General features: G+C 41.7%; 1 protein-coding gene across 3 annotated transcripts in view; it reads left to right on the top strand.

The window, feature by feature from the left end:
* Positions 1 to 23,959, top strand: part of LOC149246498 (protein HASTY 1-like) — a 306,617-nt gene that overhangs the window by 125,677 nt on the left and 156,981 nt on the right. The window contains exons 1-6 of one of the 3 annotated variants that reach the window (XM_089457945.1): positions 4,157 to 4,176; positions 4,388 to 4,453; positions 4,619 to 4,689; positions 4,769 to 4,932; positions 5,050 to 5,118; positions 5,209 to 5,446. The exons of 1 other annotated variant lie outside the window; for it this stretch is intronic. In XM_089457945.1, the coding sequence (XP_089314071.1) occupies positions 4,399 to 4,453; positions 4,619 to 4,689; positions 4,769 to 4,932; positions 5,050 to 5,118; positions 5,209 to 5,446 (597 nt within the window). In that variant the 5' untranslated portion in view covers positions 4,157 to 4,176; positions 4,388 to 4,398. Of the gene's footprint in view, positions 1 to 4,124; positions 4,177 to 4,387; positions 4,454 to 4,618; positions 4,690 to 4,768; positions 4,933 to 5,049; positions 5,119 to 5,208; positions 5,447 to 23,959 lie in introns of those variants that run through there. One more of the 3 variants, XM_089457946.1, reaches the window with a different exon arrangement.

Raw genomic sequence — 23,959 nt, 5'->3', positions numbered from 1 at the left:
ATAAGAAATGAATAAAACTAAAGGGAAACTATTATAGATTGTAGGTAGGTTAATCTAAAGGGAAACTATTATAGATTGTTCTCATGAAATGAATGTAAATCTAAAATAGGTTGCATGAGTGAATTTAAATCAAAACTATTCTAATATTGTGTGATGATTAAACTTTTCTAAGGTTAATTTTAACCCAAGAAAGAAAACCACGAAAAGAGACAACACACACAAGATCCCAATGGGGAAGAGTGATGCTTAGGGGATTACCCTAACTCCCAAAGTGTTACAATTCTCTATTGAATCCCTTGAACTCGAAGGGATCAAAAGAAGGATTTGAGCTTTGGGTGTTGTATTTTTTCATTTTTGCAGGTTGGATCAAAGGATCAAGTGGAAGAAGAGCTAGATCTAGGCCCTTGAGGGTAGGATCTAGTCTCTTAGAAAATTTGCAAGGCTACCCACAGAAGAATTTTCAAAAAATTGAGGAGTTGAAGCATAATTTTTTTCTGAGCAATGATTTCAAGGTTTTCAGGGCTCCTAGCCCCGATTTTCTCCTCCAAGCCCCAGCGTCACCTATATGGCCCTCTACGTCAAGCCTTTCAAGCTTCCTAAGGCTGGCCGTAAGCCTTAGGGCTCTCGGCATGCTCTCTAACCCTTGCCGCATGCCCTAGAGGCCTTTTCTCCCTCTCCTCGACCTTCGTTGACCCTTCGTCCTCCTCCGCTATCCCTCCGTCCTCCTTCGCTATCCCTCCGCCCTCCCTCTGTGGCCTCCCTCCTCCTTTGCTAAGCCTCCTTGGCCCCTCTGCTTGCCCTCGATGCTCCTCTCGCCCTTAATGCTCCTCTCTCTTTAGCCACAGCCCTAAAAGGGCTTGCGGCTGCCTCTTTTGAGGCCTTCTCTAGGGCGCCGCAGGCTTTAGGGCCTCAAAACCCTAGGCCGGAACCCCTAGTAGGCCTCTCGGCCCTTCCTAAGCCCAACGACAACCTCTTTTGGGCTTTCCCTAAGGCCTAATAGGCCTTTCCTGTAGCCACATGCCTATTGAAAGCTTTTCCCTTCATTTTGGGCTCTCTCTTTCCCTCTCTTGGCCCTAATCTGCGATATGATTATCTCCGAAAATCTTCTAGCCTGATTGTTGGTGTGTTTTGCAGAGAAAATTGGTTCAAAGTTTGTATTTTCAGGTATCAAGTCATTGGACAAAAATTGCACAAGTTGGGCTAATAGACTTGAAGGCCTAGGGCCTAAGGGTTTAATCTCCTAACCCTTGTTTCCTCATTGTCTTACTTGAGCAATTAAATTAAGTCATATCAGTGATAAAAACATCCTAAATTGGCCATAAAAATCATTCATAAGTTGCTTGGCATATTAAGGAATAAATTGCATAAGTTGGGCAATCATAGATTGGCATGAATCTTGAAGTTTCAGTAACTGATATTTCTGCATAATAAATCTGATATAACAGTGGTAAATTATGTATTTGAAAGGCTAATCCATCCAAATTCTTAAGTTGGCTAAGTCTACTTGGGAGTTGGGTCTCTCTTTATGATATTGGGCAAACATATGCACTTTGAATTTGACATCTAAGCTAATTTACTTATTGCTGTCATAAAAGTCACTTATTGCTCATAAAAAATCATTGGAACATAAAGTGGACAAGTGTTTTCGTAGCTCAATATTTTATTGTTACTTGTTTCTAGTATTTACATTGTGGAAGTGACTAACATTGTGTTTTCCTTGTGAGTTTATATGCTACAAAGTTCAAAAATTCACATCTAATATAAGCACATATCAAATATTTGGTTTAAGTATTGTCCCTAAGTCTCTCTAATCCAAGTGGTATTGAAATAACTTGTTTCATTTGTGCATCTAATTGGCGGTGGTCTAGATTTCATCTAAGTGTTCTTAACTCGAAAATTTGTAAATCATATTGTTGAAGAACATTGGCTAAGAACATTTATTGTCTTTTGTGGATAATGATCATTGGCTTATCATACTAAATCATCGGTTAACTGTTGTTTATCATTTTCGAATCTATATTCATTAAGCAATTGCATCTTGTGGATATCTTATCTCTTGTTGGCACTGTTAAAATCTAACACTTGACTTTTGGTCGAGATTACCTTTTCTAAACATTGTGGAGTACTTAACATCATAACGTGGGTAAAATATAATTAATTACTAGAAGGAACATTTAAGTAATCTCACCTAAAAGTCTCACTCATAACCTCTTGCACAATCATACTAGTTCTAGATTGCATTAAAATTTACCTCCTAGCATAAGCTTTGTTGACAGAGATCTAGGGCAAGCCTTTTCCAATTAGCTTGAGAAACTCAAATCTTCTTAGTGGTTAACACAATGACCTTGTAGTCATCAGAGCCACAGTCCTTGCAGCGTCGAAGGCATTGGGTGGGTGGAACACAAGGGGGAGGTATCGTTAATCAGATCACTGCCTGCTTCCCTTTGGCTTCCATTTCACAACCTACTCTAAAGACTGTTTCTCAAAACAACTAAGGACAGGTTCTACTTAGACTAGGCATATAATTAAAAATAACCAAGATCATTGCATCACACATAGATTCTAGGGTTTGCACATCATATAGCTTAGTCAATCATTCAAGCAGCAGGTGCTCACCCTGTTACTTGGCATTAATTTATGTTAAGCAAGAATTGTGACTCCACAAGGCACTGGTCTGATACTTGAAAATCTAATCTAATCATTAATCTTGCCAAAATTTTACCAAGTAGCTAGGTCACTCATCCGTGTCTCCCAAGCAAGTTGGTTTCCAACTTGTTTTCCTTCACCTCATTTCATAGGGACTAGCCCCCATAGCCTGCTGTTGTGAGACAGCTAGAATGGAGTGGGTAGGGATCAGAGTGACAGCCCCCGCCCTGAGCAGTTGTTGCGGTGCCTGTACAATTTTGGCGACAACATGGTCTTCATTTTTGCTAGGTACAACGTAGCAGGTAACATGTCTGATGCTGCCATAGAATGTCCCAATGTACTGGACACTCAGGTCACCAAAAGAGTTAAAAAATAATTCCACAATACTTAAAAAATGTATGCAGATCTGTTGTGGGGTGATCTACATATATTGAGTTGGACTCCTGTATCCATGTGTCGTGACTTAGCTTTTAGATGAACTGTTACAAGAAATTCTTTCAGCTTCAGGGGTAATTTGATTTTGGTAATCTCTATCCTCACCTCTGTTCATGATAAGAATTGTTGCAGAAAACCTTTACAATAGCTTCTTTTTATGTGAAGGCCAACAGAAGCGTGCAGATATGTTTCGTTGTGTCAATGGTTGTCCTAATTAGTGATTGATGTACTTTTATTTTCTAAATGTTTAAATTTTTTTACATCTTTATGTCTCTATTTTATATCTGTAATTTTAATTTCATAGAAATTATATCTATATATAATTCTTTTTATGTGTCTCCTGTGTTGTGTTGTGGGGGGAATCTACATCCCCCTTGTTGGATACTTGTATCCATGTGTTGTGACTTAGCTTTTAGATGAACTGCTATAAGAAACTCTTTCAGCTTCAGGGGTAATTTGATTTTGGTAATCTGTGTCCTCACCTCTGTTGATAATAAAAAAATGTTGCAGAAAACCGTTACAGTAGCTTCTTTTTACATCAAGTCCAACAGAACACTCCTATAGTAGTTTTTCTATGCTTCACTTATTTCTAATGTTTTATGGCAGCATCTAGTGCGGTTGCGATGGGAGGAGCTCAGCACTGAAGAAAGGGAAGAATTTGCAAAGATCACAGTTAATATGATTTGTGAAGTAGCAAAGCCTCATGAAGAATGGGCATTGAAGAGCCAGACTGCAGCACTTGTAGCAGAGGTTAGAACCATTGCCATGGTTTCCTGATTTTCATTCCTGTGCTGATAGAGCAAGCTTCTTATGTACAAATAAGAACAAGATGGTGCCATGTTTGATGTTCTGTTTTATCTCTTGTATATTGCACAATTTCTGCTATTTTTCCTTTTTCTTTACCTTTTGATGTGATTACAAATTTAAGAGGTGCAATGAGTTGTTCATGTCTTTGTGCAGAAGTCATAGTCATAATCTATAAATTTATCTGATTGCAATGTCTTCTCACTGTAGGTGGTAAGGAGAGCAGGGTTTCCTCTATGGCAGGACTTATTGCCAAATCTTGTCTTTATCTGTGATCAGAGTCCAATACATGTATGTATATGTATGCCTATTGGTGAATATTAGAGTGTTACCTAATACCTAGCCTTTGGTATTATTTGTTTTTTTACATTGTTTTATGGTTATATTTAGCTTTAGTATATTTTTCTTGGGAGATGCATCTAACACTCCCTTGTTAATTTAACTTGCTAAGATGTGTTTCGGTCCCAAGATGACTTTCTGTTGATCATGCATGTTTAGGCAGAACTTGTTGCTATGGTGTTGAGGTGGCTTCCAGAAGACATCACTGTGCATAATGAAGATTTAGAGGGTTCATAAGTTTATTCATTGTCATTGGTTTTTTTTGGATAAGAAACTGACAGATATTGAATAATGAACAGTACAATATAAATATAAGAAAAACTATCATCTCTTTTGCTCATGAACAACTATCATCTCTCTCTTTCTGAAGTTCTTGTTTTCCCATCTTCCATAGGAGATCGACGGCGGCAGTTATTGCATGGACTGACACATTATTTATCAGAAATTTTGTCTTTTTTACATAGGGTAAGGGCAAAATTCATGTTAAAATTAGATTTTAATTTGTATGCTTGTTTAGGTGATAGGCAGACTCGCTTTTGTGCAGCTAGTTTGTCAGCATTTTCTAGCAGTTCAAGAAGATATGAAGATCAATGAGATAGATAAAGCCGAACAGGATGCTGCTACAGTTAAAGCAGCTCTTAATGCTATTAATACATATGCTGAATGGGCTCCTATATCAGCACTCGAAGGCTCTGGTTTGATTGATGTGTAAGCTGCAGCCTTATCATGCTTGATCTCTGCAAATGATTTATCTCTTCCTGTATTGTCATTGCCTTTAAGGTTAAAAGCAGTGTGAATGAAGCTAACACATACCACTTTTTACAGATGTGGTCGTCTTCTTTTTTCTGATTTTGGTCTTAGTGCTTGTGAATTCTTTAAGCTCATTTCTCAAAGGTATGCTGGTAATATCAACTTTATTTATGTCACTATAAGAGAGTAAATGGCTCTATCATAAGATTAAATTCTGTTCACTGGGTGTTGCAGGCGAAGGCCATCTGATGAAACTCCTGTGGCATTTGATTCTACTATCACCAAGATATTTCAGATCCTCATACATGCAACTGAAGAATTCATCAGTCATCGATTTACTTGGACCAGTGATCTTAATAAGATTCAAGTTGACTTTGCTGAATGTCTATGTGAAACTATGGTTGCAATTGGCTACAATAACTTGCAATGCATTGTTGGTGATAAACATCGGTTTTCTATTTACCTTAATGTGGTAGGTGCTCTTGACATATTGATTGAAAATCAAAGCTGAAATTGAGTGTTTGTTTGGGAATTGGAATTATCTTCTAGAATCCAATTGTTTAATCATTATCAGGAATACTTGATCACTTGGTAGACTACAATGGAAATCAAAGACTGATGAGAAGATATAAATAGCCTGCTACTGTGGAGACAGTCTTTGACTACAAGGCATCTCAGAATGAATGTTATATTTACTTTATTTTGTCATTGCATTTTAGCAGGCATAGAATCTTATTCGTATGCAATTATATGAAGTAATTCCAAAATCTAGTTTTGCTTTCATTCTACCCAAAATTCAGAGCATGTACATAAATACTGCAATGGAAATTTGAGAAAACCAGATATTGCATGGGATTGAAGGTTGAATTCCTGTGTATCCATCACTTACCAAGGTAATCCAGAATTTGTTAAACTGACGATCTTTAGTAACCCTTGTTCACGGCATAGGCTCCAACAAGTGCGTCTGTGCAATAACATAACTATGACAATGATCCCAATTGAAATATAGTATACACCTTCTATGGGTCCAATGAAAATTTCAATAGTATGCCATGAGAAATGAATCCCTAGTAATTATCCAGATTGTCAATGTAGATTGATTGCAGAACTGTCTGCTGTAAGTTGGTTGTTGAACAAAAAACAAATGTCATTTACCAGAGTACTGTTCTCCATAGTAAATGGGATGAATATGAAAACCTGGCCATTGGAGATTAGCCATTTCCAGATTTGTATCTTTGCCTGTTTGAGCAGAAAATACTTCTCCTCCTTAAGTTCCCGAAAGTTGAGTGAATTTATTTTGGAGTGGCAAATTATGTTCACTATGATTCCATTTACGGGATTTTTTATGGAATAATGGACCCTTGCACTTAATCGCATTATTGGTGATCCCAGTCCAATTACATTAATATTATGATAATGCTCAGAGATATTTGTGCAGAATCCGTTGAAACCAAAAACAAGGCATGAAAAAAATCTAATTCAGTCTTTCAGATTATATCTACAGTTGTGATAAGCAGCTTAAGTTTGTTCTTGCCTATAACCCTACAATAGTCATTATTACTGAGAGAGAGAGAGATTATGTCAAAATCCACAGATGGCCAGAATATGTCAATGGGTCTTCAAATTACAACCAACCATACTGGTGATATGGGAGTGAAATGCATCTCCTAGACACAAATAGGGAAGTAATAAAAAGCAAAAATACAAAATGATGAAAGCTAGACAAAGAAGACTCTGATATTGCATAAGAAGAAAAACAATAATTGTTGAGCTCTCTCAATGTCCAAGGCGTTGATTTTTCAAGATCTTCTAATCTGATAATTACTTTCCGGTGATATTTTAATTAATTCATCTTATGTCGCATTCATCATTAAGCAATTATAAATTGAAAATTTCAGCTATAATGGAATAATGATAATAGGATCATGAAGCGACAGCCAAACACGAGACACAAAATTTTACTTTGGGAAAACTCTAACTAGGGAAAACCCAGCAATCTTTTTTAGGAGAAATTGATGAATTCAACAAATGTACAATCTGATTTTCGAAGTCAAACTAAGTCAAACCAACCACATAAATCCACACATGTCAAACCTGGTCAAACAGAGAGAAATTTTCCCTTCTGCCTCAGCTAGTCAACTCTGGTCAATTAGGCCAAAATTCAGCCTCTTGCAACCACCTCAGGAATTTGGTCAACTGCAGTCAAGCTTCCAGAAACAGATTCAGTCAACTGCGGTCAAACTGTGCCTAGAAAACTTGGTCAATGCAGGCCAAAAGATGAGTTCGGTCAACATCAGAAGACTCCCCCTCAACTTGCACGTGTGAACAGAAATTCATAAGGTTATATGATGGTCCAAATGTGTCTCCAAGTGATGAGGTCGACTGCCAGTATATAGCAGTGTTGCGAAAATCGCGGTTTTTTCACTTGACCGATAATATCGCGTGATTTTTATGAAAGTCTTTTTCCCAAAAAATCGCGATTCGATGGGAAAAAATCACGGAAGGAATTGTGAACTGTTACAAACAAATCTGTTATCCATTACTTGGTTTGAAGTGTCTAGTGTGTCTTCTGAAAATCGATGGCATGATGTGACAACCAGAACTTGTGGAACAAATGTATCAACGCTAGACTGCCGTTTTTGTATTCTGTGCATTGTCTGCAATTCAATCTCTGCATTGCTTGTTTGTATGCCCAGAAATCAGTTTTAATGTGTCAAACTGAACCTGCGTGGAGCTTGTTTGATTCCTGTTAATCGTGGAAGGAATGAAAATGCCCAGCAGTGTTGGCTCTTGTCTATTAGTGAAAATCCCAGATAATGCACCCAACAAGCGTTGTAGCATCAGGGCACTGAAAGTTGGATACGAACCTTTGCATTGAGAATACAATTATGTGTGTTTGAGGGATATTGTAAAAAGGTGGCTTCATCAGCATTGAATAGTATTGGCCCAAGAAATATATACCTGGAGCTACAACGGTTATTGTTTTTGTATTTTCCGATTTTTTCCTGATTTTTATTGGTTTTTTCTCGATTTTTATGATTTTTTCCCCCTCGCCGATATTATCCCGATTACAATTTTCACAACATTGGTATATAGTGCTTTAAGGTGCCCAAATTGGTGTTGGAGAATTAAATGGGGCAGCTATTTAAACAATTCTCCTTATCCTTAATAATTGCTTATGAACTTATATTAGCTTCTTATTATTCTTTATTAGATTTTTTTTATCAAACAGTTATCAAGAGCATAAAACATGAAGATCATAGAAGACAATAAACACAAAACGTAGGCTCCAAGCTAGGGCAAACCCCTCTGAGGGGAAAACCCAAAAAAAACTTTTTCTCTTCTTATAGAATCAATTCAAATGAGAAATGCAAGACCCAAACTTCAAGACCAAGAACTCCTCCAAGCACCAAGTCATCCCTCCAAAAATCTCTCTCAAACATGTCAAAGGTCAACCAAGTCAACAAAGGTCAAGCCTCCGCTAATCTGCTCCGAATCATAGTTTCAGCCCTTTACCTCAGCTTTGAAATTCAAAGCTGCAACTTCGACCCCCAACAGAGTTTAGAAACCCTAGCTTTCTCGCACATGTGAGCAGAAATGTTGACAAAGGTCAAATTTTTGGTTTCTTCTTGAGATTCTTCCTTCTCCTAGACCATCACTCCCTTTTCTTCTTGCTTCTGATTGCAGATCAAAGATGAGATGATTTTATGCTATCGATGTCAAAGTTCCTTCTATATATATATGCTTCTCATGAGGTCGAATTAGGCCTCTTCTAGGCCGACTTGTTCTTGGAGGTTACAAATGACTTTCTAGACACAAACATAATATCTTTTACATGTTACAACTTCCCCAAGAGGGTCTTATACAAATGATAATGGCTATCTTGACTCATGACAAATATCCTTTTAACTTGACAAATCCTAGAAGCATAAAATGTATGCTTTACCTATTTTACTAGTCAAATGGAACATGAAACCCATGCTTGAAAATAATATTTTTCTTTCTTCTTTTGCTTGTTACATAATGATACGAGTACAATGACAATTATGAAGACTGAAACTAGCTACATTTTCCAACACTCCCTCTAAATTAGGGAGGTATTCATAATTGTACATAATTGGTACAAGGATTCTCTCAAACTGAAATATTCTCATAAGAAGAGTCGGATTGATAAGCCATCTTTTAAGCATCAACATCATAACCAACACTGTCAACATAGCATAATGTTGGAAGGCTTTACGTGAGACACCACACTACCTCTTAAGACACATACCCCATCCAAATGTTCAATAGGTATGTCCTTTTAAGACTATTCTTTTCTTGGATTTGTAATCCTCAAAGAATAGCGGTCCTCTTCGACCACTCTTGTGTTGGATACCCTATCCAATCCTCAAAGAGTGTCAATATACTTCCTATCTTGGATTATCTATCCTCAAGGAGTATCAATCTCAGATGCTTACCCAATCCTCCATTCTCCCTCCTAGTGCCTTCACTAAACTTATAATTGATAGTCCTGGTCTAGTGCATGTCACATGGAGAATATGATATCTAACATCTCTTACTCTCAACCAGAGAGGAGATCCTCATTCCCTTTTGATCTGGGAATAGATCCTTGTGTTGGAAATAAAATAATTGTAGATTATAGTTGACTTTCCTTACCTGATAATTACTTGTGATATTAGTTTCCCTTTATTACTTTTATTTTTTCTTCATCAAGCAATTACCAAAACAATGAAGATCACAAAAAGACAGAGTACACAAGATGTAGGCTCCAAGCTAGGGCAAAATCCCTCCAAGGGGAAAACCCAAAAATAATAATTGTCTTCTTCTAGAATCAAATTAAAATGAGACTTCCAAGACCCAAAGACCAAGGTCAAGGCTCCTCCCAAGCACCAAGTTAGCCCTCCAACAACATCTCTTTCAAGCAAGACAAAATGTACCAAGGTCAACTAAGATCAACCTCTTCAAAATCTGCTTCAATCAAGTTTCGAACTTCACTTTAGGTTTGCAACTTCGGCCTGCAACTCCTGCCCCTACAACTAGCCTAGAAACCTTAGATTTTTGCATGCGGGGACAAAAATAAATCAGATTTTCGGTCTCCTTACTTCGCTTGGTCTTTCTCCTTGTCTCTTGTCCTTGTCTCTTGTTTTCCTTCTCTTATTATTGCAAATCGAACTTCTTGATGTTGATGTGCCAAATGAATTGAAGTCCCTTCTATTTATAGTCTTTGTTAAATTGTGCATCTAGGGCCAAATTCCACTTTGGACAACTCATTTAATGGAGATAATCATTGCATTGAATTCCTCTTTTTGAGAGGACCAAAATTGACTTTTGAAGCACTCAATTCGGATAAGGAAAAGTGGATTTTTAAGGTCAAGCCCACAAATACAAAATTGTCAAGGTTGGCCTTGGGTCCAATGGCACATCTCATAAACAAAATGACATCCCTCAAGTTGCATATAGATACATATGAGTGCTCCTCATTTGGCACTTCATCAACTCACAACATATCTTCTCTCACCTCATTCTATTGGTTCGTAGAATTCACAATTGGAAGGAATCTCTCACATGTGCGAACGGATAGATGGCTGTTTCAGATTGGCTGAATTTCAGGTTTATTGAAAGGCGTTAACCAACATTGACTTGGGTGTATTTGAACTCCTTTGACTGTGTTTTTGGGTGGAATTTCTTTGTTTATTTATGCCGCATTAGAGGGCACAAAGATCAAGGAAATATGGGATAGTTGACCAATGTTGACCTCAAGGCTTATTGCAGATTTGACTGCAGCAAGAAGTGCAGACTTTGACCAAGTTTGACTGATTGTTGTGGGACTGTTTTGAGGTGACTTTGACCAACTTTTGAGGCTGAGTTTGACTGCCCTTGATCGAGTTGCTAGAGGACTGTTTTGACCGTTGACTGGTTAGGGTTGACTTTGCCGTTGTTGATTGCTATTGACTGGGATAGATTTGCAGAAGGATTAGATTTGACTGTTGTTGAATTCATCTCTCTCCTTTGTCTCTGATTTGGATAGTTGTTTGACATATTTGGATATTGGATATTGACATTGGATATTGGCTAGTTAAAGTTTGACTTTGACTCTTGGATGATGTACTCTCTCTGCTTAACATTTGAAGACAATCTAATAGAAGAATATTTGCAAGGGTTTTCCCCCTAGTGGGGGGTTTTTCCCTTGTCATTGACCAAATATTGTGTCTCTTGTCGCTTCGCTGTCTTTCATTGTGCATTTGAATAATTGTTCTATCTACTATTTCTCTACTCTCATTGGTTAAATTGAAGAAGTGGAAATTGTTAAATTGGATATTTTTGAATTAATAATTGCAACATAGAACAATTGATGAAAAATTAATATGGTATCAGAGCTGAGGTGAAGACAAGCTCAAGAGACATAGAACATGCGCATCCATCTTTTAAGCAGCGGATTGAAAGGGGAAGATCTTTCGGTAAAAATGTCTTCCTCTTATTTCAAGGATAATGAAAGGCTAGCTGACTCATCTAGCTTTGTAGCATGGAAGACTAGGATCAGTGTCAACTTATATGAGTATGATGTCTTGGAGTACATGGAAGGAAAGATTTAACCATCACTAGAAAATGCTTCTCAAGCTATCAAATCCAAGTATAAGAAAGGTGAGATTAAAGCTAAGAAGATCATTATTGATTCTTTAAGAGATCATTTACTTGTTTATATTTCATCCTTGAAGACTTCCAAAGAAATGTATGATAAGATTATTGGCATATGCGAGGTAAACAATTTGAGCCATATAATGGATTTGAAAAATCAACTCAAGGAGTCTAAGTTGTATAAGGTAGAAACTATGCAATCCTTCTTCATAAGGATCACTAAGTTCAGGGACTCTGGACTTCTCAAGAAATTATATTTAACATGGAATTGGTGATGATTGCCCTTAGTGGCCTTCCTTCTTCATGGGACATGTTCATTACTTCTATCAACAACAGGGAAAGGATCTCTTCTTTTGACGAGCTACTTGCTCCATGCAATCAAGAGGAAAGACTAATGGCATCTAGAGGAAAATTTAAAGGCAAATGAAGGAGAGCTCACTGCCTTCATTGCTCAAGGGAAGAAGAAGAACGTAAAGAAAGAAAAGGGAAAGCCATCTAAATCAAGAAGACCTCCTCAATCCAATCAAGATTCCAAGGATTCAAGAAGGCAAGATAGAGATGTTGAATGCTACAGTTGTCATTGAAAGGGTCACTATGCTCGAGATTGCCCCGAAAAGAGAGATGCTCCAAGAAGAAACTCTTCAAGGTCCTACAACAATAATCGTGGCTTCAACAACAACAAGTCATATGAAAGAAGAGATGATAGAAGAGATGGAAGGAAAAACGAAAGGACTTGTTGAAATTTCTAAGTCTAACCCGTTAGAAATCCCTATTGCACCATCTGGTTTAAATTCTCCTACTTGTTTATTACATTAACAAGTTATTTATAAATATAAATACTGAAAATAAACACAGATGCAGCCTTAACTCATATACAGATCATCGACTGAAATACTGGAACAAACACAAAAGGGACACCGTTATTTTTGGACAATCATCCCCAGAAAACCCCAACTTAGGAAAACAGGTGCAGCAGTTCTGAGAGTTATATTATTATGCAGAATCTTGAGTACAACTAGGGTGCGGAACTGGCTCACCAAAAAAGATTTTTACATGGCAGTAATACCTCTTCTCGGAGACAGATATTTAGCAAGTCTGCCCCACGAAAAGCCTTCCAGTGCTTCTGCTAGGATCTGCGTCAGCCCTGCTAGTCTCAGCGTCACTCCTGAACCCTCTGCGTCAGGCTTCCGCCTCTCTATGTCTACTCTCTGGCCTTTTGCGTCACCTACGCAAGCCCCTCAGCCTCTGCACAGTCACTAGCTGCCTCTGCGTGGCTCCTGTTTCCACTGCGTAGCTCCTTTGCCACTGCATTGATCCTCAGGAACTATCTCTGCCTCTCTGCTATGCACTCACTGCCCCTCCCAGCAACTCAGATCACTTGTTCGAATTTTCTCAGCAACCCTGCTCCAGAAAATTGAACTGATTGATCAATCTTGGTGTATCTCCAACTGACCCTCAAGCCTCCTCTTATACTTTTCCTGTTGAGTCTTCAACGGCCGAGATTAAGTCTCTAATCAACAACAAATATTAGATTTGGTTTGATGCATGTCATTTAGAACATTCTTACCCAGTTTTATATTAATACCCATTAATATTTTAAGTTTCCTAATTTTAGACTTAGGAACTCCATTAAAAATATTAATTATTTTAATATCTCCCTAACCGGGTGGAATTTCCCCAAACCATTTCTCGGTCTTGGTGATCTCATGTGCTTTAGCCTCTCCACCATTTTTCATGGCTAGAGCGCATCTGATGCTACCCCAAATCAACGCTCCCTCTTCACGAGGAATGTGCTCTAGTAATGTTCCACCACTAAACATCACACTGATCTTCCTACACCGGTACCTGTGCTGATGTTCATCCTGCTGCCTAACATCCATTGCATTGTTGCCTCCTGGACTGTTGCCCATGGCTCTGCCACTGCCACTGCTCATTTGTACTGCAACTCCCTCTCAACATGCTGCCCATGCTGCCCATAGCACTACGACTACTAACTACTGCACTGCAATTCAGTTATCGAGAAGTAAGTAATTGATCTACCCAATTACTGACATCCTTGTCAGTCTGGAAGCCTCTTGATGCTGAAGCTACCTCTGTTTCTATCCTGTGCTCCCTTTCCCACTGCGCTACTACAGACCTCTGTACTCTGCATCCTTTTTCTACCCTTCTTCTTCTTGACATCCATCATCTTGCTACTGTCATTCGTGGCTCCCGTAGCTGGATATGATCCAAGAGTTTGGGCACCTCAAGGATCCTGTCCCTCATCTTCTGTAGCCCTCTTGAATACAACTCGATGTTTCCCCACCTCTTCTCTAGAGGTGCATGAGCACTCATGGCACAATTGTCATCCGCCTCGACTTCTTTCTCCGCCTTAGCCGGAGCTTCCTTGCAATTAGAAGCCTCTCCTTTGTTCTTCTTCCTTGGACACTAGGATGCATAATGATTTAGCTTCCCACAATGTAAGCACTTCGCCTTGGAGATATCCTTCTTCTTCCTCTTCCCTTGTTGTCCCACAAATGCCAGAGCTGCATCCTCATCCTCCTCTTTCTTGATTCGACCACCTTTGCCACTACTCCCCGCCTTGGTCAGGCATCTAGTCTCTTATTGGCAAAGAGCTGCCCACATCTCTTCCCAACCTGGAAGAGTAGCTCTGCCCAAAATCTCTTGGACAAATGTCTCCCACTTGTCGGAGATTGCATTCAGGGCGGTCCTCACCATAAATTCCTCATCTGGCGTGGCCCCTATGGAAGTATGTTGGTCCTAATCTCCTGCAATCTGAGGAGGAATTGATCTATTCTCTCCCCCTTTTGCATCTGATACCACCGCAACTGATTCTCCAACAACATCTTCCTCTGCACGAAAGTGCTCTGATACAATTTCGTCAAAGTATTCCACATCTCCTTTGCTATGTTCTTCTCTACAATATGTGGTATTACATAGCTGGGTCAATTGGGATAGCCATAGTTTTCAAGGCAAAGCCCTTGATGCGATGTCTATCAAGAACTGCTAGGATCCTTGCCTTCCAGATGGCAAAGCTGGAGGCCCTGTTCAACCTGTCTTGATCCCTTAGCCCGTTCACTGCCATCTTCACTCTTCTTCTAGACTCCCTCTGAGTCTTGATGTCCTTCCTAGAATTTCTCTCCTAGACTCCTTCTGAGCCTTGATATCCTTGCTGGAAATCTTCCCGCCAAATGTCGAACCACTCCTCTCCAGTCCTCTTTGTGACAACAACTCGGATCTGGATTTCTTGGCTAGAAATCCGTCAAGATAGCAACACCCTCTACCTTGGTTTTGTCATGTCAGGTACTGTTCTGTTTTGACAACAACAACACCCCACTAGCTTCCCAATCCACAATTTGCCCATAGCTCCATATGGCCCAACAATTGAAGAAACTAAGCCTTCCATCTTGCGCAATCTCGACAAAGGATGAATCACTCCTCTGGCCAACTGTGGCAAGCCTACTTGACTGAGTAGGATGACATGGCTCTTCGTGAGCCTCTTTTGCCTTTCTGTGCCTCTGCGGTAGCCTTCTCACTGGCTTGAAATGATTGACGCAGGCCCTCTGCGTCACTCCTTCTCTGCTGCCTTCTGCTTAGGAGCAGCTTTGTTTCTCAGGACAACTGCTATTGCTGCAAATATTTCCGGTTACGCTTGTGCCTTCAGTCCTCCTGTGCTCTGCAACGCTCTGATACCATGTTGAAATTTCTAAGTCTAACCCATTAGAAATCCCTACTGCATCCTTTGGTTTAAATTCTCCTACTTGTTTATTACATTAACAAGTTATTTATAAATATAAATACTGAAATTAAATACAGATGCAACCTTAACTCATATACAGATTATCAATTGAAACACTGGAACAAACACACAAAGGACACCGTTATTTTTGGACAATAGTCCCCGAAAAACCCAACTTGGGAAAACTGGTGCAGCAGTTCTGAGGGTTATATTATTATGCAGAATCTTGAGTACAACTAGGGTGTCGAACTGTGATCCAGGTGGATATTGGTGGCCACCTGCCAAGTCCACCTGGACCCCCACCATTGTCTTTCTCAGCATTTTCAGTTTCCTTAATTGTAGCACAACTTACTATTTTTAGCAGTTTTTCGGGTCCTGAACTTCCGGAGCCGTTTTGATGCCCTAAACGACGTTTTTTGGGGAATCCGAGGGCAACACGAGTCCATGGAATGGACTGTTGCCCGTTCCAACAATGATAATGCTCGGATAGATCTTTCTAATGAGCTATTGTACGCGTCAAACGGAGATCATATGCCAAAGTTACGACCCCGGGAAGTTGATGTACCAACTTACCCCCAAACGGGGCCCACAGTTTGGCGTTTCATCTCCTAGGGTTAGGTTTTGGAATGTTAAGGGTTTTTCCATTGTTTCTCAACAATAAATAGGCCTTCGAGCCTCATTGTAACACAGTTCAGAGGCATGTAGCCATCACATCTCTTCTCAGAGATAAGCTACCATCGCCCTAGCTAGTTTATTGCCATTTCTGTTTGTAGGCATATTTCAGTATTTTCCATTAATGAAATGAAGTATTATTTCCGCTGCATCTTTGTGTATATGGTTATCTCTGTAATTTGTTGCGTTCCTGTTTAAATCCGGATCAGTGGTATCAGAGCGGTCTGCTTTTTCTCTGTTTTTCTTTGCATGTCCCCAACAAGGTCGGGATATAAGGAGTTAGGGCTTGAACTGGTTGAACCTTTGCAAGACCAGCCTCGCAAATCCCGACGGCCTCCCATGGCGGACGAGAAGAAAGACGAGGGGGCAGGAGATCCCATCAAAATCTTGCTCGAAGAAGCGCTCGAGCGACAACGGAACGCGATGATGGACAGCTTTGCGCAGATCCTTCAGCGGCTACCCAGAAGCGGCGCATCGGCTTCCAGCAGCTCCTCTGGAAATGCCACACCCTTTAAGGTACAAGTTAATTTTGAAATCCCCATATTCGAGGGTCAGATAGACGCCGATGCCGTAGATAAATGGTTAAATCTGCTAGAGGGTTATTTTTCTGTTCATGAATTTTCGAGTCGGGAAAAGATTGTTTTTGCTCTTCTCAAAGCAGCCCCCCACGTCAAGGACTGGTGGGAAACCTACTGCGAGCAGAAGGATGAAAGTACTGGCTCACTATTTTCAGCCGCACCCACCTGGGATTCGTTCCGGGATGCCATCAAGGAGCAGTACTACCCTGTCGGAAGCTATGAGGATGAATACATAAAGTGGACCACGCTGCGGCAGGGAAGGGACCAAGACGTGCCGGAGTTCACCAATCTTTTCCATACCCTTCGCACAAAGTTGGGTATCAAGGATTCGGAGCAACATTTGATACTCAAATACCGTGGCTGCCTGCACAAGTACATCCAGGAAGAAATACAGTTCCTAAACATCCCCTCGCTCGGCGCAGCATACCGGTATGCCGTCAAGGTCGAGCAGAAGTTTAAACAAAAGAAGCGAGACTTTGGATCTGCGAATCCAAAGCAGGGGAAAGGTGCCCCTAAACCACAGAACAAAGGACAAAGCCAAGGCGGGACAGCCCAAGACAACCAGCCGAAGCTGCAAGCAAAGAGCAACGCCGCGAAGCCGAGAAAGGACACTGGAAAATGGTGCGAAGTGAGTGTCGGGCCAAGCAGTCACTGGTGGCTGAGCTAAAGGTTTCAGAATCAGATGCATGTTCCGACTCTGAGTCAGAACCCGATAAGGGGTATGAAAAAGGGAAGCAGATCATTGATGCGGATCCCAGCGCCACTGTTGCTACCGCAAAGATCCAGAAAAATGAACCCGAAGATCCAGAGGAGGAGGAGCGTCTCTTCCACTCCCAGATGTGGGTAAAGGGCTCCCCGATACAGTTCATTGTTGATAGCGGGAGTCAAAAGAACCTCATTTCGGCAGAGGTCGTGAAGCGGTTGGGCTTACCGACCACAGCACATCCACAACCATACACCATTGGGTGGCTTCACCAAGGGCGAGATCTTCGCGTGAGCCAGCAGTGTCGCCTTCCATACAACATCAAGCCCTTCACGGATGAGGTATTGTGTGACATTGCTCCCCTTGAAGTTTGTGATGTATTACTAGGACAACCATACTTGTGGAAGCGACATGCTGTGTATGAATCAAGGCCCCGTGCTGTTATTATTACATTGGGAAATAAGTTGTTCAGGATACCAGAGGTAGCACCACCTGCCGCCATCTCTTTGATTACTGCAAAACAATGCAGTAAGATCATTTCCAAAACCAGGAAATTTGTTTTCCTGATGATACGCCCTCAAGGGAAGAAGAAGACAGTGGCCGCGGCCTCCAAACGGGGTCCCTCTGCACGGCAGCTACAGATGGACAAGATTGTGGAGGAGTACGAAGACATCTTCACCTCCCCGGCAGGGGTTCCTCTGCACTGTCAAGTCAAGCACTCCATCGATCTGACCCCAGGTGCGCCGCTACCCAATGGACCAATTTATCGGCGCTCCGTTCTGGAGAACAATGAAATCAAGAGGCAGATTCAGGAGCTCCTGCAGAAAGGTCACATCCGTCCGAGTTCTTCGCCCTGTGGGAGCCCGATAGTGTTGGTACAGAAGAAGGATGGGACGTGGAGACTCTGTATTGACTATCGGGCGCTGAACAAGATCACTGTCCGTAATAGGTACCCGATCCCGCGGATTGATGACCTCCTAGACCAACTAAAGGGGGCGAAATATTTCAGCAAGATCGATCTGAAGTCAGGATATCACCAGGTACCAATTGAACCCTCAGATGTGTGGAAGACTGCCTTCAAATCCAAGGAGGGCCTCTTCGAATGGTTGGTCATGCCTTTCGGATTGACGAATGCTCCTGCAACCTTTATGAGGCTAATGGATGACATCTTGCGGCCATTCACCAACTCCTTTGTAGTAGTATACTTGGATGACATTCTGATCTTCAGCCAGAGTTGGGAAGAGCACCTCCACCACATCCGACAGGTTCTCCAAACACTGCGGCAACACAAGCTATGTGCCAATTTGGAGAAATGCACTTTTGGCATGACCGAGGTTCAGTATCTGGGATACATCATTGATGAACAGGGGGTGCATGTCGATCCAGCCAAGGTCCAAGTCATTCGGGATTGGCCCTCTCCAACCACTCTAACAGAGCTCCGCAGCTTTCTAGGTCTTGCCAACTTCTACCGCAGGTTTGTGTTGGGATTTTCTCATATTTCTTGGCCCTTGAGTCAAGTCACCAAGGGCGGGGCGAAAGCAAAATTCTTTTGGTCTGAATCTCAACAGAAGGCATTCAGGGAGTTGAAGGATCGCCTCTGCACGGCACCAGTGCTCGCGTTACCAGATTTACAACAACCATTTGAGGTCGAGACAGATGCCTCTGACTATGCTATTGGGGCAGTCCTTACTCAACATGGACATCCAGTGGCATATCACAGTGAAACACTTTCAGACACAGTCCGGAAGTACCCCACTTATGATAAAGAGATGTATTCCATTGTACAGGCCTGCCGACAATGGAAGCATTACATTTTGGGGAAGGAAACGGTCATCCACACAGACCACTGACCTCTGCAGTTCATACAGACCCAAGGGAAATTGCAGAATGATCGCCATCAGAAGTGGTCTACATACCTGCAACAGTTTCACTTGAATATCAAGTATAAAAAGGGCAGCACCAATAATGTTGCAGATTGCCTCAGTCGACCACCGATCATGGCGCTAACCACCGTGCTCAACTCTTGCGGGCACGAGACTTCTGATTGGCCACTTCTCTACAAAAGCGACCCAGAATTCGGCCACACATACCAGACACTCTTGGAGGGTCGGCAGGTTGCAGATTTTCACCTCCAGGATGCCCTATTATGCCACCTCGGTCACCTCTGTGTTCCTTCAAGCGAGCGTGCCAAGATGATTTGGGAAGCACACTACAGTCGGGCTGCTGGGCATTTCGGGGTCGAGAAAACAGTGGCAGTACTGCAAAACTATTTCTATTGGCCGAATCTTCGACAGGATGTTGGGAAGTACATCCGATCATGTACTGCCTGTGCCATTGCCAAACCGACCATTAAGAAGCAAGGCCTCTATACCCCGTTGCCTACCCCTAGTCGACCTTGGGAATCCATCTCCATGGATTACATGTCAGGCCTTCCTTCCACTAAGCATGGAAATGACTGTGTTTTTGTGGTCGTCGACAGGTTCTCAAAGATGGCCATTATGATGGCCTGCAAGAAGAATATCACAGCAGAAGCCACTGCTAAACTCTTCTTTGAACGAGTGTGGGTGCACTTTGGGATCCCACAGTCTATCATCTCAGATCGGGACAGTCGGTTTCTCAGCACCTTTTGGTCCAGTCACTGGTCAATGCTGGACACCAAACTCACGAAGTCCACAGCCTTCCATCCTCAAACTGATGGCCAGACAGAGGTTGTCAATAGGATGATTGTGCACATTCTGCGCATGTATAACTCAAAGCATCCACGCACATGGGACGAGAGCCTCCCCTACGTTCAGCACAGCTACAACCGAGCTCTTCACAGCTCCACTGGCCATAGCCCTTTTCAGGTGGGTTTGGGATTCCAGCCACTATGCCCCATTGATGTGGCCATGCCACTTGCAGCTACTCACATGAATTCAGCTCATGTCCAGTCCGAAACAGATAAGGCCACCAGCTTCATTGAGCGCATCCAACATATTCGCCAGCAGGTCCATGACATTCTTGAGAAATCAAATGCCAAGTACAAGCAGCGACATGATCAACATCGGGTGCCACACAAGTTTCAGGTGGGCGACAAAGTCTGGTTGCATTTGCAAAAGGAACGCCTTACTGGAGCCTATCGGAAATTGAGACCACTCCGATATGGTCCTTACACCATTACTAAGGCTATGGGAGACAATGCATTTGAGCTCAGCATTCCCCCATTCCTTGGCCTGCACCCAGTATTTAATGTGGACCGCCTTCGGCCATACTTTCCACCATTGCTAGACACATCCGACATTGCAGAACAACTCAAACCCACAGAATTAAATCCAGATTGCATGGAACAAGCTGCAACTGATCGGATCATGGACACACAGATCAAGAACACTCGCCAACAGAATATCCAACTATATCGAGTTGTCAAAGCGGGCCAACTCCTTCAGCAGGGCAAGTGGCTCACCAGGGAACAAGTTCAGCAGAAGTTTCCTCATCTCATGGAGGAGCTCAACGCAATGGGGACCATTGCTTCCTAAGGGGGGAGGAATGATCCAGGTGGATATTGGTGGCCACCTGCCAAGTCCACCTGGACCCCCACCATTGTCTTTCTCAGCATTTTCAGTTTCCTTAATTGTAGCACAACTTACTATTTTTAGCAGTTTTTCGGGTCCTGAACTTCCGGAGCCGTTTTGAGGCCCTAAACGACGTTTTTTGGGGAATCCGAGGGCAACACGTGTCCATGGAATGGACTGGTGTTGCCCGTTCCAACAATGATAATGCTCGGATAGATCTTTCTAATGAGCTATTGTACGCGTCAAACGGAGATCATATGCCAAAGTTACGACCCCGGGAAGTTGATGTACCAACTTACCCCCAAACGGGGCCCACAGTTTGGCGTTTCATCTCCTAGGGTTAGGTTTTGGAATGTTAAGGGTTTTTCCATTGTTTCTCAACAATAAATAGGCCTTCGAGCCTCATTGTAACACAGTTCAGAGGCATGTAGCCATCACATCTCTTCTCAGAGATAAGCTACCATCGCCCTAGCTAGTTTATTGCCATTTCTGTTTGTAGGCATATTTCAGTATTTTCCATTAATGAAATGAAGTATTATTTCCGCTGCATCTTTGTGTATATGGTTATCTCTGTAATTTGTTGCGTTCCTGTTTAAATCCGGATCAAACTGGCTCACCCAACAAAGATTTTTACACGGCAATAATACCTCTTCTCGGAGACAGATATTCAGCAAGTCTACCCCACGAAAATCCTTCCAGTGCTTCTCCTAGGCTTTGCATCAGCCTTGCTAGTCTCAGCGTCACTCCTAAATCCTCTGCATCAGGCTTCTGCCTCATTGCATTAGCACTTTGGCCTTTTGCGTCACCCACGCAGGCCCCTCAGCGTTTGCGCAATCACTAGCTGCCTCTGCGTGGCTCCTGCTGCCTCTACGTAGCTATGGCTGCCTCTGTGTAGCCCCTCTGCCACTGCGTTGGTCCTCGAGAACTATCTCTGCCTCTCTGCTATGCACTCACTGCCCCTTGCTACAACTCAGATCACTTGTTCGAATTTTCTTAGCAACCCCGCTCCAGAAGCTCGAAGTGAATGATCAATCTTGGTGTATCTCCAACTGACCTTCAAGCCTCCTCTTATACTTTTCTGTTGAGTCTTCAACGACCGAGATTAAGTCTCTAATCAATGACAAAGATTAGATTTGGCTTGATCCATGTCATTTAGAACATTCTCACCCAACTTTATATTAATACCCATTAATATTTTAATTTTCCTAAGTTTAGATTTAGGAACCCCATTAAAAATATTAATTATTTTAATATCTCTCTAACTGGATGGAATTCCCAAACCATTTATGGGTCTTGGAGGTCTCATGTGCTTTAGCATCTCCATCAATTTTCATGGCTAAAGCACATTCGATGCTACCCCAAATCAACATGACTCTCCCGTAGATCGTTAAGGTAGCTATCGTCCACCAAAGAGGTCAAGGAACTCCAAGTATGAAAGTAATACTATTAATCAATCTGAATATATTCTTATTTCCGCATTTTCTAGTTCATCTCCTCTGGATACTTGGGATAGTTGGCTAGTTGAGAGTGGGGCCTGTCATCACCTCTCTGGATATAAGGAGGTTCTCTCTAATTTGGTAAAGGAGACCGATTTGAAGAGTATTCTAGGTTACAATACCACTCATCCCCAAGGGCTTTGGTTCTATCAAATTTCATTGTGACTCTAGGGAATCTATTTTGCTACATGATGTGATGTATGTGTCAGGATTGAAGAAGAACTTGGTAACGATATCTGCTTTATGATAAAGGAATGTGGGTTGCATTCATCAAATGAAAAGTACTTACTAGGTCTGTTGGATCTTATATGAGAAATGCCTTCACATTGGGAACTAGGTTTGAAGGACTCTTTAGAGTCACTGGAAGACACCTTCTAGCTATGGTCCATAATACAAACCATCAAAGCGCGCTGTGGCACAAAAGGCTAGCCCATCTACATTATGGGATCCCCGATGTTCGAGCTCAACATGATGGAATATGCCTTGCGTGTGCCAGTGGAAAGAAGACAAAGGGACCGTTCCCCTCTAGTGAAAACAAGATGAAAGACATCCTTCATCTCATTCATTTTGATATATGTGGTCCAATGCCCGTGCATTCACTTGGGGGTCATCTCTATTACGTCAACTTCATCGACGATTTCTCAAGGAAGACATGGATATATTATTTGAAGTACAAGGATGAGGCGTTCGAAATATTTAAGGAGTTCAAGGCTTTGGTTGAAAATCATATAGGGAAGAAAGTAAAGATCTTCATGTTCGACAATGGCGGGGAATACATCTCAATGAAGTTATAGATGTTTGTAAGAAGGAAGGAATTAAAAAAGAGACTATTGTGCCCTACACTCCCAAACAAAATGGAGTGGCTAAGAGAAAGAATAGGTCCATTGTGGAAGCTGCTCGAGCCATGCTCCATGATCAAAAGCTGCCAAAGCTCCTTTGGGCAGAAGCAACAAACACAATGGTATATGTTCAAAACAAGCCGCCTCACCAAGCTTTGGAAAACAAGACCCCTAAGGAAGTATTCACAGGTGTCAAGCTCGATATTGGTCATCCCTGGATTTTTGGCTGCCCTGTATACTTTCATGTGCTGAAGGACAAAATAAATAAGCTAGATGCCACATGAAGAAAAGGTACGTCTATTGGATATAGTGAAGATTCTAAAGCATTTAGAATATATATTTTTGGGTAAAGGAAGGTTGAAATTAGCAGCGATGTAACATTCGATGAAGATGCTGCCCTTAGAAAAGCAAGGGACCTCCCTCCGCCGCCTCCTCCCGAAGACAAGAGTGATGATATGGGTATTCTAGTTCTTTTTGTGCCTGAATTTGAGGACATGGTTGATGATCCCATGGAGCCTATGGACCCTTTGGATTCTCCTCCATGCTATCCCACTGCGACAAAAAGACTACTTTGGCTCAAGGACACACTACAAGATGTCGAGAAACATGCTGCCTCTCATGGAATTTTCAGGGAAGGCAAGAAGCCATGCAAGTACCAAGCATATGTTGTTGCTATGAGCAATATAATTCAAGCTGAACCTAGCACCTTCGAAAAATCCATAAAGGAACAAGTCTCGAAGGATGCAATGGCCGAACAATATGAGTCTA

Source organism: Pinus tabuliformis, chromosome 7 (genome assembly GCF_031772625.1).
Source record: "Pinus tabuliformis cultivar Carrire ecotype Pingquan chromosome 7, CPIR1, whole genome shotgun sequence".
NCBI classification, from domain to species: Eukaryota; Viridiplantae; Streptophyta; class Pinopsida; order Pinales; family Pinaceae; genus Pinus; species Pinus tabuliformis.
This window is presented reverse-complemented; position numbering and strand designations above follow the sequence as displayed.